This window comes from Thunnus maccoyii, chromosome 10 (genome assembly GCF_910596095.1).
Source record: "Thunnus maccoyii chromosome 10, fThuMac1.1, whole genome shotgun sequence".
In the NCBI taxonomy this organism is placed as follows: domain Eukaryota; kingdom Metazoa; phylum Chordata; class Actinopteri; order Scombriformes; family Scombridae; genus Thunnus; species Thunnus maccoyii.
This window is the reverse complement of record NC_056542.1, coordinates 11,722,827-11,742,851: the sequence shown is the minus strand read 5'-3', so window position 1 is coordinate 11,742,851 and position 20,025 is coordinate 11,722,827. Positions and strand designations below refer to the sequence as shown.

Genomic DNA, 20,025 nt, shown 5'->3' with positions numbered 1-20,025 from the left:
TTCTTTATTTGTTTTTTTATCTTTGTAACCATGACATTCAGAAGCATATTTTTGCTTATACTCCAAATATAGAGGTTTTGATGTAAAGGTCATGAAATTGTGGCAGGGATTTTTTTTTATATACATAGCATATACAAACTGCTTCACAATTTTAAGCTGGCATCCAGTAGTTATTGAAGATAGATGATGGAAATGATAAGGATGATAACACTAATAATTCAATTGATAAATCAGGCTGGTCAGGAATCTATTATTACTCTGTGCCTTTCTCATCTATAACCAGTGGCTGAACCCCGCTAGCAGTCATTTCCCATCTCACGGACTGTCTGGATGACTGATCAGGGTTGTGATTGTCTCCCCTCTCCCCAACACACCACCGCCACATACGTCAGCAGCAGCACATACATCTTGAGCAGTCTCTAACTCCAAGCCAGAGCAGTCTAGAGCCCCAGTAAACGTTGCAATCAGCGCCAGAATTGGGCCAATTCCTCATAACCTTGTCTGCACATGGCACCTTGCCTTGAATCATAAGAGCGTGAGACTGTAGCAAGTGTTCAATCTGTCAGCAAAGCAGCTATATTGCCCCAGTACAGTTGAAGAGGGTAAATCAACGTTTAATTATCTGTGTCTGCCCACAAAAGCTGCATGGGCATTGTAGACCTGATGTAATGGAGTTGCCTGTCATGGCAGTATTTTGTACAAACAGCGGTTATAAGGTGTATGGCATTGTGGGCCTTGGCTGACAGCAGACAGGTATTGTGAATAAAGCTTTCAGAAATGCTTTAATTCTGTGAAGACACAGGATGTTCACAGACTGAAGAAATATGAAACAGACACCTCAAGTGTACTTTATTCCAGCCACAATGAAAACACAAGTATGGGGTATTTATTCCTAAACATCAAGCTTCTATTCTGTGAAACCTATTTTTGATTTTGTCACAATCTTTTCAAGATCAATACAACTCCCTCATAGTTTGAAAAGTTGACACTGTGGCCTTTTGACAAAACAATCATCTTTTCTTTTAACAAAGCTAAAGCTTCACCGTAAAAAAAAAGTGAATCCCATCAAAAACACCTGAAAAAAGACATCTAATTTATAACCACATTAGACTTAGAGATGAGTTCCTATTGACCCATTGTTGATGGGAGATGTTCGATCTTCAGCATTATGTTCAGTCTGGTGGCAGAGTTCTTTATATTTCTCTTGAAGAGAATAGCAAAATCAATGGTGAAAATGTTTCACGATTCAGTTTTGGGACTCAATCGAAGTGCAGCAATTTTTCCATATAATTATGAACAATCTAACATCTTGGATTGCACATCTCCAGCCAATCATAGGTGTATAAGCGAGCACTGAAAGGCGCCGTGTGGAAATTGATTGTCCTCTTTCTTCTCTCTCACAATCTTCAAAAAATAAACAAAATGTGCTGATCAATCCAGTCAACTAAGTACACCCCTTGTCAATGTCTCCAGCTTTTACAATGGAGACTTGGTGTTTCTGGAGCCATTAGTTATGACCAACTTGCCAGACAAGGCATTGATCGCTGGCCTGTTGTAAATGCAACAGCAATCATTTCACAAGGAAAAAACTTTGAGCTGACTGTGCTGTCGTGTATGAAAGTGTGACTGCTTAAGAAGTGTCAACTTAAATTACTATTTTAATTTACTAAAAGTAGAGACTGGAATGAGTTATTTCAGCAGCGGTTTGATGTTGTTATATTAGGACCCAGTGTCCTTCAGTGTCACAATAAACTTCTGTGTGTCTTTTGCTTTTCCAGTGGCTTTAGTGTAGCCTTGCAGTCAGTCATATCGGATAGACAAGAAAATTTACAACCCTTACAAAAATACCACCACTTTGATCTCAGTGGAACATCAATTCAATCATATGGCAGAAACCTGTTTACCAAAGTGCGCAGCCTGTTTTATTCAGGCTAAAGTTAGTGGGCACTTCAGTTCTTTTTCTGAACTGAATTTCGATAAATGATGTCATGCTGAAGGTAAAAGAGAGAATGATGTACGTTTGTCACCAAAAGGCTGTTTTCACATTCAGCTGCTGAAGGGGGGAAGTTTCATTGTGTTTTTTACATTTAAATCTGAGTTTCATTATGCAACTTAAACAAGTGTGATGTGGAGACTTGAAGCCTCCGGTGCACATACGTTTGTCAGTGATGAAGGAGACATCTTGTGTCCAGCAGTTAAACTGAAATGAAAAATATTTTCATAGATTCTGGATGTTTCAATGATAAAGACTGAGTAGTTGTAATTTTAAGAATTTTTTAATCATGTAATTAAGCTTTTTTTGTGGAAAAAACACATTAGAAACAAATTAGCATTCAAGTATTTTTGTATGTCTTAATTTAACATTTCTATTCTATTCATATCTTTGGTATTTTTATTGCATACATTGTTTACAACGTAACACATGGATGACATGGATGTGGAAGACAGCAACACTGCCCTGGTCTCTTCTAATAATCCTCCTGGCTGTACCCCCTTTGTGTCAGCACTGCCAAAGTGCATTTCCACAATCTTTTATAATGATACGTTGTAACATATGGCACTTCTTGCGATGACTGTGTGTGACAGGGAGACATAGGTTAACTGATGGGATGCTGTGTGATGCTGTGATGCTGTGTTAAAAAATGTATGCCAACCGCTGTAAGAAAAACAAACGAGTCAAATCCAGTTTGATCCTACAACTATTCAAAATGTAGACAATCGACGGTCACATGTTACCTTAAGTCCCCCCATTTGGAATTTGTAAGTGGTATTATAACATACTACAGATATAAGTGTTTATTTATGTACTTGTCAACAATTATAACTCCTCCTGTTGACATACATAAGTGGAGGCTGCTGTATAAAAAGATAATGAATGATAATATAATAAATCACAGTTATAATTATATAAAATATGTCTTCATGAAGCTAATTATAATTGTTGACAAATACTATACATTACATTGCATAAAAGTCCTCTTCTTATAACTACATTATAGTGTGTTATAAACCCTTTATTATATGTTTGTACTTATATTACTTACATACACTACTTACAAATGCTAAATATGGAACTTAAAGTAAAGTGTTACCAATTAGCTGAGATACTACATTTTGTACTTCACTTCACATTTCCTCTCGGTGTGTCACAGTGAGGAGCTTCCTTGCTCCAGGGCCTGACTCCCTCCAGTTATCAGCCCAGGTGATTGAGAGCAGAGACCGCCATCTCTCTATAGAGGGCACCCACAGACCCAGAATGTCTTGTTTGCTAGAGCTGTGTACATTTTGTATTTGAAAGAGCAGCAAGTCAATGAATCTCGATAATGCGAGAGCCGGGCCACATAACTCACGTTGATAGTCCTTACATTGTGCCAAGAGGCGATAAATCTGCTCTGGGAGACATGAATATGCAGTGGCAGTCAGTCTGGCTTGTTCTTGCTTGCATGCTCCCTGATGCACAGTTTATTCCTCTCCCCCATTCCAAACAGAAAAATAAAACCAATGAGCCGCTGCACTATCTCATCAACAGTGTTCTATTAAGCACAAAAAAATGTAGCAATGCATTTTTCTGAATATGCCTAATAATTGCAAATCATTATTGTAAAAAAAAAAAAAATGCAGTTTGTGCTGTTGGCTTATTATAATGTAAAATATCTATCTATCTATCTATCTATCTTTGTAGTCAATATATTAACTAAAAAGTCAGCATATTAAAAATGTCTCAAAAACTAAAACATGATTAATTAATCAATCAGAGAGGGGTTTTCTTTTTCAAAAATGGTTAAAGATTAATCCTAGAGGCTGCAGCTTTCATGTCTCCAAAGTTAATTTCAGCCTTTTGATGGTGCTACAATTTTCAAATACCAGTGTTAGGCAAAATGTATAATACACTTACTGAAATCTGCACCATAAACAGGTAATTCCATACTTTCAGCCCGGCTTTACCTCCTCCACTGCAGTGGTGAGAAAGACAGACAAGAGCAACATTCTCTGTTTGATTGTATGTGTAACCTGCAGCTTGTATTTGACGGCTCTTTGTAAGGCATGAAGACTGGACAGCCAGATAGGCAGCGAGCAGTTACGGGGATTTAATGTACTCATTGACACACACAGAATGTCTCAAATAACAAGCGATAAGAAGCCTGCTTTGTCAATGGCCCAATCCTTAGCTGGCACTATTTCACTCATGCAAATAACTCATCCCATTCACAGTACTGTGCAGCCGGGGGTTTTCCTTCTCTTTTGCTTGAGGCAAAGAATAAAATGGCAATTTCCATCTTAGTGGAGTAAATAAAAAATCTGCATCTCCAACATCCCCTGAGAACACAAAAGCATAAAATCCAAAATTTCATGATATGAAATGTGGAGAAATTCAAGTAATGCACGTCTATCAGTAATATACAACAACTGGAAAAGTAGAGAATCGGGTCATTCTTCGGATCCCTCTCACCTCCATAAAATACTTTGACAACTATGCGTAACGACGCGTGCCTCTAGTGGCTCCGTGGAAGGAGGGTCGTCAGACGCACGCAGATGCACGGCTTTCTGCACTACCTTTCCATCCAGCACAAAGTAGATGATTTATAAAATGATCTCTGTGTAACAACGAGCCTTTTTGAACATATTTGGACGTTCTGCTATAACCAGCCTCTCGCCATCGCCGTGCGCAACTGGAGGGGAGCGGCGCGGAGCGGGTTTTCCACCTTCACAAAGTACCTCTGTGTTATATGAACAGTTTTCATGACTGGAGTGTGGGACCGGAATCATCAAACTAACAATAAGCATTTTTTGAGTGTGTGAAGTGCGTTCAGAGTCCTCAGCACTCATCGTGTAACGCTTTTCTCTGTCTTACGGGCGACAGAATCGTTCGAGGCGACCCAAAGTTCCGCAGGCGCAGTTTTTCTCTTCCACAGCGGTGCGGGGGTCCTGCTCGGCTGTTGCCGTGGTACTTGCCAGTAGACAGATAGCATCGGCGGTAGGAGGGGATACAGAGACTCCTGCAGGCTAATTGTAGCAGCCTGCGATCGCAGGTGTATCTGATCCGCCTGTGAGGGACTGGGGGGCTTCATCCTGATCGAACCGCTCTCAGACTTGTGAGTAACAGAAAAAAAAAACCCTCGGAGAATGTTGCACCAAGTACAATGAGCGCACATTTGTCGCAGACACCAAAATCCATATATGCTCCGTCGAATTCAGTTTTGATGAGCAATTCTGAGTCGTCTTTGGAATTTTAAAAAGTGGATCCCGCGACTTTACAACCATGCGAAATACTTGGCTGTCTCCCCGGAGTGCGATTTGGGAATACTGGACATCGCTGATTGCATGTCTCTTTTGGATTCAGCACTCTAACGGGATGCCTCATGTCATTCGAATAGGTAAGTTATTCATATTTACATCTGCATTGTAACCTTGAAAGTTGCTCCCCGTTCAGCTCCTTTCGGTTCGGGTCCTCATCCGTGCGTTCGCAACGGCAGCGCTTAGTTTTTTTGGAATAAATGAGCAGTCCCTTTTACCGTTCGCCTCATTCAGGTCGTGTATGAATTTTCATTTTACTTAAACGGAAGGGAATTAGTAAGCAACAGGAGAGCAGTGCATTATTATGGCATTAGAGCAGTCTATAAAACTCAGAGGCCATGCAGTGAAATATTGTGGGTTAGTGTGACCTCTATGCACTCCGCTTTGTCTGTTCCATTTTCTGCAGCCAGCATGTTGAGTCACCAGCTAGATTCAGACTCATTGCCATGCCTTCTGGGAGTAAGTTTTTAAGGACAGTCTGTTAAATTAAAGACTACAGTATTAAATCAAGAAATACAGCTCCATCAGAAAGTTTCAAACCATGTCATACAATTTACCCCAGGGAAATAAGTAAGTAAGTTTTATCTTATCAAACCCAATGAAGTATGTACATACACACACACACACACACACACACACACACACACACAGTAGTGTTTCCATCACTTCAGAGGACACTACATTGACATCAATTCATTTCCTGGAGACTTATCCTAACCTTAACCATAACCACTACTTGCCTAACCCTTATTCCTTACACTAACCTTTACATAACCCTAAATTAACCTTGACTTTAAACCAAGTCTTTACCTTAAAATGAATGATTTACGTTAAGGGGACTTGCTTTTTATCACCAGAAGAGAGGTGAGTCCCCCCCAGCATGACTGTGTAAACAGATTTACGTCCTCACAACATGAGGAATACCTCGTCCAAACACACACACACACACACACATACATGCACACACATGTTACAAAAGCATTATGATCAATGTTGTCTTTTGCAGTTAAATCTCGTGTCCTTCCTCATGATCTTTCACACATGCTATGAGAAACAAAAGAAACCAGGTTTGTGCTGGCGTTGTCACATTCCAATCAGTCACAATGGAGGAACAAAGTGAGAATTGTCATTCGGAGGCTGGCGATGCGATGAAACATTTTGCGCCGCCAAGAGACAGGAACAGAATGAAGATCAATACGGTTTTTGTCGCGAGACAAATCGTTTTTGACATTTGGCAGAGTCCCATGCAGGACAATTACTCAAAATGGCACTGGCCCACATTAACATAGCACTACAACAGCTGGAGTACAGGCAGGGAGTGAGAGCATCTTAATGGCATGGAGCTTTTTGTCTTCAAGCTTTAAATGATGGGTGAAAGTGGATGAATGTTACAGAATTGCATACTCCATATTGTAACACTCTAAAAGAGGTAAATGGCCTTTCCATGCCAGTTCGTGTGACATATCAACAAATAACCAACATCGCATTCTGATTGTGTAATATATAATTTCTGTCAAGCCCAATAGGTGGTCATTGAAAAAAGTACACAAGCCCAAATTCAAGTTATTTGACTAACAGAATTAAGTACAGATACATTTTATAGCACCATTACCTTTGTTGAATGCTGTCAGACCTTTTGCATATTTAGTATAAATTATATAAAAAAAGCTTTAACAGACACACACAGAATACACTGTAAAATAATGTTTACTGCTGAGCATCATATGCAGCTGTCGCAGGCCCAGCATGTCCTGATGATTGACTGCTGCACTCTGAAGAGCCATGACTTCTCTGACATTGCTGTGTATGGACTTTGGTGATGTCTTAAGAAACAGCATAAATCCTTAAAGCTCTCTTTCTACTGATCTGAACTGAAATCATCTGGTCAAAGGGACATTTTACTTCCTTTATCCTTTTTTTTTGACTGTGGCAGCAGCTCAAATAAAGACCTGAAAAAAGACTTGACAGGCTTTGTTTTTATAAAAAATGTCAAAGTGCTGAGACAAATTTACCTTGAAATGTGCTACAGTCGCACTATTGCTTTTTATAGAATCTATCATTGCTTGCGGTGCAGGAGCAGTTTGTTTTTTTGTGTTCCTGAGATTGTATTTTGACAAGCTGAGAAGAGGGACATGCAAAAGAAGGTTGCTGAATATGCCTCGATGCCAAAAAAAAAAAAAAAAAAAAAAAAATCCAAAGGGCTTGCATCTTTATATGATCTTTTGAAGCTACAACGGTTCTGTGTGTATCCATCCAATTTTGTCCAAAAGAACAACAAGAAATAAACAATAATATTCCGTATAATTGCATTCACAACATTTTATTTTGCCTGCTCCAATAGTGGATTGGCTTGAATATGTGTAAAAATGAGCAATAAGTGTGTCTGTTATTGGAGACACACTGTAGTAGTTTGTATTCAGTCTGTTGAATCGTTTAAGGATGACTGTTTTTTTTTTTTTGAGTGGGTGTGTAGTGGACCTTTTTTCTCCCCTTTTTTGTGATTCGGTACTTGGTGTGCAAGTATGTGTGTGCTCTGTGTCACAGCCACCCTGCTAAAACCAACAGAGGGCTCTCTTATAGTCAGCGCACAGTAGCCAACGTCGCTCCTCAGTACTGGTTACCAACACAAACAAACCAGTGAAAATCATCTAGGTGGGTGGTGGTATTTGAGCACGGCGCTCTCTGTCTGTGCTGTGTCTGCTCTTGGTTAGGTGGCCTGTGCAGATCTCCAAGTACACCATCTGGGTAATGGTGGGTATCCAAGGTAGAGTTGTTGCCATTGATTTTATTGCTTTTACAGTGCTTTGCTCTAAGTTGAGGCCAGATGGTCGCTCCGTCTCATTCTGCAGCTTCTATTTGTTGGAGAGAATAAAAGACTACTCCTCCTGTATTTGTCCTCTGACATGCTGTGTTTCTCTTTAGTCTCCCTCCGCTTGCCTTTCGTATTTTTTTTTTTTTCTCCTGACTTGTCTCGCAACCTTTCATCTCATCTAGGAACCTTTTTCGGTTGATAATGAATGTTGTTACAATAAAAGACAAATGTGCTCAAGGATGTGGATGTGATTTCTCTCAGAAGATAGCATGTGTCTCGTGATGCCAGTCTGGAAATCATTTGTATGTTCGCCAACGTTGAAATAAGAAGCATATTAAAGTGATGACTGAATATGATTTTTTTCTGCTTCGTCCCGTCACCTCTGTGAGCATCTTTGCATCTGCACCGTTCAGTAATTTCTTTACATACATTGCTTTCGTCTCCTTCAGATAGGGATTTCCCAATTAGGGAATTTGATATGTATTTTTTGTAGCGTACATTTATATAATACATTTATTGTTAAATCATCCGGTAATGACAGATTATTATACATTGTGTCTTTCATCTGTGCATTGATGAAACTAATTCATCATTTGTTGTGTCTTTTCTTTCTCAGCAAGGTTATTCACTGCTTGACAGGGATTTATTGAATAATCAATTACTTTATCTACCTAATACTTAAAGCACTTAATCAGTGCCAGTTAATCAATCTCCCTCATGATTTCATGTTGATTTCATTTCCTTAGCTTCCCACTCTGGCCCTACAACACCTGGTCACATGCATTTTTCATGTATCTTCTCTAAAATGCTTTGGGCAGCCACGACTCCAGACTTAATTATTGTGTGTGAAACAGCCCTAACATTTAAACGTAAGCCGACAAATGTGCAGCACTCGAAGCTGTATGCGGTGTGACCACTCAGAAGCTTCAGTGGGATAAATAGGGTTTGTGGTCACCACTTTGGTTGAAGTCTCCAAACACAGAGCCACTTCAGAGGCTTGTCTTTATTCCCGCATCAGCAGGCGAGAGAGACTGAGAAGTTTTCATGTGATTAACTCTTCTAGCGAGCCGTAGAGAGTGCACTCTCCACTCGCATGCTCCCCGAGATCCTCCTCGCCGGGGTTTGTGCAAATGTCTCATCTGAAATGACACAGACATATTTCAAGAGACCGCGAAAAGCTGTAATGGTACTTTGCAACTCTACTTTTAACAAAGTCAAACCAAAAGGGCTGCTTGTATGAGAATTACCCGCAGGAGGATGGTATGGCTGGCTAAGAGAGGGAAGAGGATACAAAAAAAAAAAAGTGTTTGCTGTTGAAAGAGAACAATGAGGAGATGTTGCTTCAAAAGTTGTATCAAATTAAGATGGTGGCCATCAGTTGCTGAGTGGAAATGAATATTTCATTTTCATCTAAATTTAATCTCTCCCTAGACAGAGAGAGGAAGCAGGGGCTGGTGGAGGCTTGGGGCCGGGGAGTTGTCGTATTGAATATGAAGAAAGGCTGGTAGAGGTCACCGAAGAATTGGATACAGGGAGAAGCTTCTTTGATGTGTAATTCCATTATCTGTTAGTGAAAGCAGAGATTGTGAGGGAGAAGAATACAATGGTTGTTTTACCTGAACTAACACACTCCCCTTCATCCACTTGTATAAACATGGACCGTTAAACGAACTGCAAAGAAATAGCAGAGGCCTATTTTCTGGCTCTCCCACTCTCGGGCATTTGTACCTTGGCTTTCTCACACACACACACACACACACTCTATATAAACCCATACTCCATCCACAACATTTTCCAAAACATATGTCTGGTCTCACTGGGCCTCTTGTACACAATCCAAATCCATTCTCTCTGTCAGCGTACTTGCGGCTCGTCATTAGCTTCAGTCTCGCTGATGAGAAACGGCAGATGTTCGTTTTGTCGAGCAGAGGGCCCCGTCTCTGAATGTGCTGTCTTCTGTACTCGCCTGTGATCCTCTTTAGACGCATTAAAAAAGGAACATTCTACTTCAACAAACAAATATGTGCTCCAGGCTTTCCATAGTCTGTCTTTTCTGAAGTGCAGAGCTGTTTTTTTACGTGACGTCAGTAAACCAGTCAACATGCATTAAATGCACTGACTTCAAGTCAAAGTGTGTCAAATGAACAGCGTGTGTATGTTCCAGACAAGGTGTAATAAACGCCCTGAAATGTGCTTGTTATGTATATGATCACTAACACTAACAAGACTTAACTGCGTCAAGGAAGTGCAGGTACTTAGCTCCTTGTTCAGTCACACATAATAATGATCATCCAATAATCCAAGCCACTAGGGGCTAATAGAGCGGATCTACCAACCAGTAAGATAATCCTGTGACACAGCAGGGCCCTATCTAGCCCCGGCTAGCTTAGCCTAGCCACTGCTCACACACCAGATGGTGTTTTCATATCATACTACAAAGTGGGTGCTCCGCAGCGAAAGGTCTGCTGGAAGCATATGCTTCTGATTCCTATTGAAATAAATAAAGTGGTGAGTTCTTCATGTACATAAATTCAATCAATTTTCAATCAAAAAGTGAGAAAAGCACTCTGATGTTGGATGGATGTTAGATGGTATTTTGCAGACAATATTTCACTGGTTGTCATTTTTAACCATTTTGGGGGTAAAGTTGGATCTTTTAAAAGGGTCAGTTCACACAAATTATCACATTAAAAAAAAAAAAAAAAGGTTTTGAGATGTCAATCTCTGAGATTCATGCCTCACCCAATACAATGGAGATGAGTGGATTAGTGGTTCTGACCGCATTGAAAAATTACAGTTATACAGTCATACTCTGTACAATCCACATGATGCACTGTCTACTAATTTCATAGGGACTATTTATTTGGTAGAAAGGAGTCCTGATGAAAATAACCAGGACATGTTTTCTGGAAAAACAATTTTCAACGCTGTGAGCACCAAGAGCAAAATTTCAATCACCCCCATTGTATTGGGTTGGAGGCAGGAATCTCATATACAGATAATAATCGCTTTATTTGCGCAGCACTCTTAAAAACACAAAATCAACAAAGTGCTTCACAGGATCACAACAATAAGAATATGTAATGTATAAAACAGTAAAGACATAAAATCAATACAGAAATAAAAAAAAAAAACAGAAAATAGAGCCATATTAAACAAGTACATGTCAAGATTCTTTTTAAAATCAGGTGTGTATCAAGTGTATTAAGTGTATCTAGCTGACCCCTGTTCTTAGATCGAACTGTAGGGATGGCTTGTTAGTTCCTGTGCAACAATCTCAGCGAGCTGGTAAGATCTACAAGATCTGAGCTGAACATATCTTTTGATAAAATCTCAGCAGTAGAGGCAAAAGACGAATCAATCTTAAGATCAAGCCAAAAAGACACAGAAACCTTTCAGAAACTTTTCTTCAAACCCTTTTTTTTCTCATCTGGATGAGCCGACCTTTTAAACATCTTCACACAACTCAACATAGAAATGTCTATCAGAAATAACAGCCAGATTGATTGGGTTCACAATTTGCCTGCAGGCCTCTCAGGGACTCAATGTCATTATAACAGGACGTGTGCTTTTTTGGATTTGACAGTGTTTTGAAATTCATGGCATATCAATGTTGGCTATTTCCCTGTGAATATTTCTGTACCAAGGCAATGAATCAAATTTCATGCTCTAGCCATTTGTCTTTATTATGTGCCCTTGTCCTTTCCATTTGACTCTCCCATCTCAGCCTCCTCGGGGCACTGCTGGAAAAGTCAAATAACATCAAAACAGTTTTAGAAGAAAGCTTGATCACAGGGCATTTAGCTCCCAGGGTCAAGCTAGCAATATAACATAGTTAATTAGAATGATCTTGTTGGAGGTAATTTGGTGATTATTTTTTATATTTCAGCATGGGGAGCAATTTGTCTCCACTTTTCCAGACAAACTGTATATGTTGGCAAACCACACACACACACACACACACACACACACACACCATAAGCGCACAAAGTACTGCAGCAAAAGAGACAGAGGGAGGGAGAAAGAGCGAGGGTGGTTACATAGATGAAGCTTGGAGACTCTTATTTAGCTTGTTAATTAGCTTGAACCTTTTGATCCCAATTTTAAAACCCACCACGTTGCAATGCTGGCGCCTTTTGTGTGTTGCCCCAAGCCAGATAAAACTAAGCTTTATTCCTGCGCCTTTCAAACACCATGGCAGTATTAGCTCTGCTTTCCCTCCCTGTGTTAGCGTTGCTCTTATCTATTCCCAGACGCTCTGTGTAAAGTTGGTCACCTCTGACACCTCAGTTACATACAGTTACGCACATGCATTACAATAACAAGACCTTTTCTTCTCGCTGCTTTAAAGCAATCAGGATTTGACAGTGGAGGTATCAGCTGCAATGCAGGTTTAAATCCTATTTAACTTGGGCTAAGGACAATGAATGGAGGGTGACACTGTTTCATTCTGCCCTTTTAATCAAGCTCTCATTGTTATAGGTGCACCGCAAATGTCAGGTCTTAGTTGTGTGATTCCCTCAAATTGCTGTTCCATGACTGTAGGGAGATGTGAGTGTGTGTTTGTGCATGAGCGCAAGTTTAGGAGGGAGTGAGGGAAAGAGAGGAAGTGTGAGTGTGTGCATGACAAGGGGATGTATAAGGGGAGCTGGCATAGAATCCCTGGAGCGTAGGGGTAGAGCGGGAGTTACTAATCAACTGTGAGAGAGTAGGCTAGAGAAGACTCACCCTCTATTTTCCCCCCAGAGAGAAAGAGAAGGAACAGATAAGACAAACCTCTTCAGGCCAAAACCACTACAAATGAATGGCTATCACCAAAAATATTAGAGGGGGGGGAGGGTGGGGGGCAGAGATCCTTTCCTCCACATTCTGCTTCACACATCTTTTTTGTTTTTTTTTCCTCTCCCTGCTTTTCATCCTGGCAGTAACAAATGCGAAGACTACCGCAGGAAGTGCATAAGACTAGGGGGGGTTACCTCTCTAGCCCCTGCGCTCATCACTCCACTGATGGATAGCCAGGAGGTTAGAAGCCAATGTCAATTTAGTTAACACAGCCAATACCCAGAAGATTCCACTCAGCACTCATGCTGTGTGCACGCAAGACAATCTGGGATGGTCTCTCCCGTCTCAGTGAATGTTTTACTGGCTACCGATCTACTGTCCAGGTTGCCCCCGGAGAGCAGTGTGGTTAACCGCAAAATGTTTCCCCCGTGACTCATCTGAAGACAGCTTGTCTGCTCGTGACCAGCTTCAGATATATGGAACAAGACAGAGATTATCATTGACAGGGAAGAGAAGAGGAGGAGAGGTTGTGGGTGGTTTGAGGCTTGCAGTACATTTTAGTAAGGCTATTAGTGATGCTTGTATGGATTAGGGCCTTTAATGTAAAGCCAGAAAAGGTAGTAACTGTTTTAGATGTGGTTTGAGAATTAAGAAATGGCTGTCATAGTAACCCACACTGTTTGCTAACTCGAATGTGATTGGTCAAGATTAGCATGCGATTAGTCTCTGCACCGTCTTTGTCTTTTGTCCAAATCAATTCTCTATCACAGAGTTAATGAAGAATTGGGACTGTAATTGTTTTGTTCCTAAAGCATGTGTTCCAGTCTCAAGTGCTTCTGTTTCTTCACTTCCAGCCTCAAGTGTTTTTTTTCCCTTTTTTCAGTGTGTGTTGCTATTACTTTTTTGCATTGTTACTGCATTGCACACACCAATTTGTTAAATGGATTTAATCATTTTATTCTCTCATAATTCAGAGCTCAGTAATAGCTCAGAACTCATCATTTTAATGTGTTTAACCATAAAGACTGACGGATTTATTTTAGGGTTATACATCTAAACATTTAATTTTTTTGTAAGTACATAATTTCCAGACATTAAGATATAAATCTTTATATATAGCGAGGTTTTAATCAAAGACCAAACCTTAAGGTGCTGCAAATCCAGAGAAAAAAAAAAGCAACTTATGACATTACCGCCTCACTCCGGCTTTTTTTTTTTTAAAAAACCCTTAACCTAAGAGTTGTCTTTCTACTCGTCCAGATAAATAAAGGAGAATTAATTCTGTGAAAGCTGACTAATTTCTGAATAAAACCGGGCAAACTACGAGCAATACTTCCAATTGCTTTTTACCAAGAGTGAACATAATACCATGAAATTTGCCTGCGCCAAAATAGTCTGCAATCAGCAAGTATTATCTGGTTTGATGAAAAGGATCAGTTGAAGTAATGCTGCAATAATCGTATGCAAATTTAATGGGACATCTGCAGTGTATTAGGCCCATTATTTTCATTGGTAAAGCAAACAATGCATGTCCTTTTTGTCTGCTATTTTAACCAGAATTGCCAAAAATATTACCATTACATATCATTGGGGTCATAATTATATCTGTCTTTGAAAACACATTTACACATTTTTCTACAGACAGTATTTTTGATATGCAGATTATTTAACATCAGTAGTAAACTGAGGTAGGATGTGTGGGTATCAGCACAACCTGAGCCTCTTCTTTTGTAATAAATGCTAAATGTAATTTTAGGCCACCAGTGGCCACCATGCCAAGATGTAAAATGTCCTTGGTGACTCAAAACAAGGAAAAGAAAAAGAGCTCTTGCTATAATTACATGTCTGAATCTACAAATCTATTAAGAAAATTTAGCACAGTTCAGAAATGTCTTCTAAGGTCTATAAGAAATGTCACAAATTGTAGGTAAGTGAGAACAAGGTTTCTAAAAGTGACATCTATAACTATCATGAGGGTAATTTACCTGTTACATTTCTATTGTATGATGCAAATTGTAAATCCTATCCAATTTATAGTACAATACCCACATTTTCTCCTGTTTCAGTTGGGTTTAAACAATAAAAGTGCTGTTCACTCTTTCACTCCAGACTTGCCTTTTTTCATTTACACCAAGAAGCTTTTGTTAGTTTGATTGGTGAAATTTATAAGCATCAGAACATTGACCACATTTAAAATAATTGGCATCACGCCGACATCACAGAATTAATGCTCAGTTAATGTCCTGCTCAGCCTCCCTCTGCACTGTTCACATATGGATCGCCTGTCTGCCAGAGGGGTAATTACTTCAAATGTGGTTAGGCCCATTCCTGCTACGTAGAGAACACAGGCTACAACACACTGTATAAAGAAAGAGCAATTTCTTAATGAAGCAATTAAAATAGGGCTGAAATGATTTGTTAATTAATTAATTTGTTTTTTTTTACACATTTATTTAGCAAAAGTTAAAAAACATGTATATCAGCCCCACTTTCAGCTTTGTGATGAATCGGATACTCTCGTCTGGTTTTTAAATGGTTTATTTAGGTCAAGAAGTAGAATAATTTTGTCAGTCTATAAAAGAAACGCTTGTAATGATGCAGTCTATCTGAAAAATTCAAAATCTCCTAAATTGAGTTTCTGGTTACAGCTTGCTTGTGGTCATCCAAATCATTATGAATGTACTACTTTTTTAGCCATTGGTAACTTTGGGTTCTGGCATCTTACAATTTTAATTTATCATTGTTTTAATATTTTTTAAATAAAATAACCAATTGAACAAAGATAGCAGTATGTTAGTGAAATATAAAGTTAAATATCAACTGTCAGCCCAAATTTAAAATAAAGAACAATAAAAATCGGAGCAGCAGAAAGATGGAAATGTCTGAATAGAGAATATATAATTGTAAGAATTCAACATTCCCCTTTGTTAGATGTCCATAGGTCCCTTGTACTCAGCATGGTGGAAGAGGTGAGATTTAACCACAGAAGAATGAGAAATGAGTTTAAAAGGGGAGGAATTCATTTTTATCCTTTATCACGGCCCTTAGGAGGCCAGGGGACAATCAGTGGGGTTTGTGAGCTGAGGGGGCCGGTCTGTAATGATGGCTGGCTCAAGCCCAGATAGATCAGAGACCTCACGTTCTTTGTCAATATTCTGCTTAAGCATTGGAGGATACTATGTGATGACAGGATGATCCTGGTGTGTGCATTTATGTGCTTTTCTGAGTGGAGCCTATTAGTGAGGGGAGCCTCTCCAGCCACTGTCAAACTTAAAACGGAGGACAGGAGAAGGTATTACCTCCAATTATGTGCAGTGGTACATCTGTGAAGTCAGAGTACTATCAAGCTGCTTGGCTGTCAGACTTTTGTTCGTTTATTAATTCATTTTTGTTTCACATTATATGCATCATGGTGATGGAAAAGGAACCCCCTTTACCCCTTTTAAGTCTTTGTCTTCGATTCCCCATCTTCCTTTCCTTGAGAGAAGAAATAACCATTTATTTGAGGCCATGTTCTTTTAAGAGGGTAAAAGATAAGCTTTAGTTTGAGTTTCATTCACGTGCTATTCATCTTTTCTTACCAGACAGAAGATGTGACCCTGCTAACATATGCTCATTGTGTTAATCCCTTGCCAGGGTAAAATGAGAACTCCCCGCGCTCACCTTTCTTGACCCATACCCCTTCTGTCTTCTCAACGCACTGTATTACAAGACTTACATTTCAATTTGCAAGGCCAATCACAGGGATCTTATGAGCTGCTGGTTGGAAAGCAATTGAGCCTCATGTAATCTGTTCCCCTCATGTTTCCAATCCATTTATGATTATTTAAAGAAATTAAAGGGCTTGAATAAACCGCTTGCAGAACCAAAAAGTTTTTTCTTTCTCTTTCTTTCTTCTCTTTTTCCACAGTTCATTTGATTGCACCCATCAGCAACCTTTTGCTTCCATCCAGTGCTTCCCTGGTCATCTGTGCACCTTGATTTGAGAGTTGAAGGTGGGGGATGGGGGCGGGATAAACAGCGCATGGAAATGGGCTAGTGATTGCCTCCCTCTCTGCGTGGTGATGGAGGGCTTGAGTGATCGTGCCCCTCAAGCCCCTCCTTGGTGGTTGATTAGCTGTGGAGTCCTGGAGCTCCGGAGTGACACACTGGCTCATCAGACCCTGTTCAGCCTGTCAGGAACCCCCTTGATTGCACAGTGCTTCATAATTGTACCCCATCCTGCTTTAGTGTCCAGTGTGCTGCTGTCTCATCTTCGTGTCAGAGAATGCGCCCCACAGTGCTTGACTTTTCATGTTGCTTTTCCGAACGTACATGTTGGAAATGTCTTCATACGAAGGAATGTGTGTCATAAAAAAATGTGACCTTCCAGGAGATTCCATTTAATAGCTGGTGACAACACAAACACTCACAGTAGCTTTTGTTCAAATGTATATCTCATTTAAAGCAAAGGTGTCGTCTCTCTTAGGGCTGAAAATGAGCTCTCACAGTTGATGGACAATGAATGGCCAGTTAGAAGGTCCATTATAGATGAGCATCAAAGGAATGCAGTGTCATAATAATGCATATTGAGTTGTGTGGATGTACGGTTGGCTGAATTGGCAGGTGTAAAAATGTGGGACAACATTTATGTTGAGAAGGTGCTGCTTCTTTCTCCCTGCCTTTGTCTGCCAGCACCAGCAGCTGCAAACGGGCCCGGTGTAATGTCTTTTTTAGTAAGGCAATTGGAAAAGAATTGCCATCGTGACATTTATAATCATTGAGTTGGTGGACATGATTGAAAGTTAAAGCAGTCAGAATGGAAAACTCATAGGACTCTGGCCCGGGTTATTGATTCATATAGCTTTTGTGGGTGAACTGCCTGAGGTGTGGAACTCATCAAATCATAGACTGTATTAATTATTTTTATGTCCTGGCATCAGCCTCCACTGACACTTAAATTTTTTGAAGTTGAGACTTGTGCCCATGCTGTTGTGATCAAGTTGTAGTATACTGACTAAAGATTAGTGTGAAGCCAGTCTTTTGACCCTGCACTGGACAACTATATGTTAGGACCCTAAATGTGAGTAATGGATGCAAGGATCAAAAGGTTATCACAAACACAAACTTAAGGCTATGCTAAAAGATGAAAAAAGAAGTGTGAAAAATATTAATCAGAAAAGCTAAAAAAGTTAAAGATAACAAATCATAAATATATTTAAAAAATATAAAATTTCATGTGTGTCCTATGTGTTAAACTAAAGTAACATTCTGTACAAGCTCAAGTGCAATTATTCAAATGTGTAGCGCAGTGCAAAGGATTTAGAGAGGACAATGTGCTAGACAATGCTGCAGATATAAAGAGGGCAGAGTTCACCACTCTGATGGCCTGAGGAAAGAAGCTTTTTCTTTGTCTCTCTTAGTTGGACTTTTGGCTTTAAAGGCATTTTTTCCAGTGTGGAATAGCCTGTTATTAGTTTAGTATGGATCCTTCAGATTCCCACATGCTCTGGTTCTGCATCTTCTGGCCTATAAGTCCTGCAGAGTTGTGTAGATTTGATGGCATGTTTGGCTGAGCAAACTACTCTATGTAGGGCTCTATGGTCCTAAGTGTAACAGTCTGAGGTAGTCAAGGCATTAACTTGCCTTTCTCGCCAAGATGTCTGTGTGATTTGTACTCCCAGGTACCTGAAAGTGCTCAACCTCTCCTTAAGTGTTCTGTTGATTCTAAAAGTTCCTCTGTTGCTTTGTCCCAAAATCCAAAACCAGCTTCTTGGATTTGGTAACATTTAGTAAGACTCTTTTGACCTTGCAATATAGTGACAGGTTCCACACCTCTTCCAGGTAGGCTACCTAAACATTGCGCCACCAGCAAACTTTGCCAATGGAGTTGAAGGTGTTTCTGACCACACAGCCATGTTACAGGGAGTACAGCAGGGTGCTAAGCATACAACCTTGGAGGGCACCTGTGTTAAAGAGGTGGAGGTTACAGGTGTGACTGACCAGCCGAGTTTTGGCAAGTCGGGGACCCAGGCACACAGTCATGCTATGCTAAACAATAACAGATTAATGGCCTGTTACATACAGGATGACTATTAGAATGTTTTTAGCGTTAATGCAAAAGACCGGAGTTTTGTTCTATGCCTTGGTTTAGAGTATCACAGCGACTCTGTGTCACATGCATCAGACAGAAGCCCTCTCTCAGGCATTTTGGTTATGCTTTTGATTGGTTCCTCTTTTTGCCTCTGGTAAAGGCCCCAGCAGGTCTGCCATGTCCACACATATCTGTTGGGCTTTTCCACTCACCAGATAGCTCAGATGACCTCCAGTCACTCAGCCCAACAGCTGCTTTTCACTCAACCAAGAGACATCTCTCTGCTGTTTTGGCTCCTAGAAGCTATTTCCTATTTTCACGGCACACACAACCACCTACGGATTAAGACTTAAAACATAAAAGATGACCTCCGTGTTTTGTAGAATAACTTTCCCACTATTTGTGATGTGTGCAATTGCATTTAACTGCATGCCGGCTTTTATCTTATTTTCTACCAAAGACGTGGTGGCTGTGGCCACAGGCTTATTCATGTCCAGACTTTTTACACACCAAATAGGCTTTTGCCTGTTGTCAAGGTTGGGATAAAATCCCTCACCAGTGTTTGTCGCTTTGTTTTTCTTCTTTTATTTCTTATTATTTCCCCTATTCCAAAAGTAAAAGCATGGTCTATAATGTCTCACTTCTGTTAAGTTTTTTTTCTCGCTCCTCTGGCTTTGTGTAATCTTCTATCTGCATTGGTACATTTGCTTCATTCAGCCATTACAGTTTCAGTGATTTCACCTGCTACATGTTTACTTAACTTGGAGTATAAAACATTACTTTTTCCTTGGTGTTGCTGTGATAGAGATTATAGTGTCACAGCTCTTGAATGAAATAGGATTCAGTGTCAGCCTTGTACACGATGATAGACTTTACGGTGCTGGAGGAGACTTGTATTGGATAGTAAATCCACCATCATATTCAGCACAAGCATTTACATAAGTCAAGCGCTGTGGCAGATGAGTGGCTTGTCGTAGCATTACGCATTTGTTCAGTCAAGAAATGAGGCAAGGTGTTTGCTATGTGTCAAAGGAGAAGCCTCAGAGGAAACACTGGCTTTGTC

General features: G+C 40.0%; 1 protein-coding gene across 1 annotated transcript in view; it reads left to right on the top strand.

Moving 5' to 3' along the window:
* Positions 1-4,576: 4,576 nt before the first annotated feature.
* LOC121905503 (glutamate receptor ionotropic, kainate 3) overlaps positions 4,577-20,025 on the top strand; it is a 103,146-nt gene continuing 87,697 nt past the window's right edge. The window contains exon 1 of the mRNA XM_042423763.1: positions 4,577-5,375. Coding sequence (XP_042279697.1) covers positions 5,261-5,375 — 115 coding nt within the window. The 5' untranslated portion in view covers positions 4,577-5,260. The remainder of the gene's footprint in view (positions 5,376-20,025) is intronic.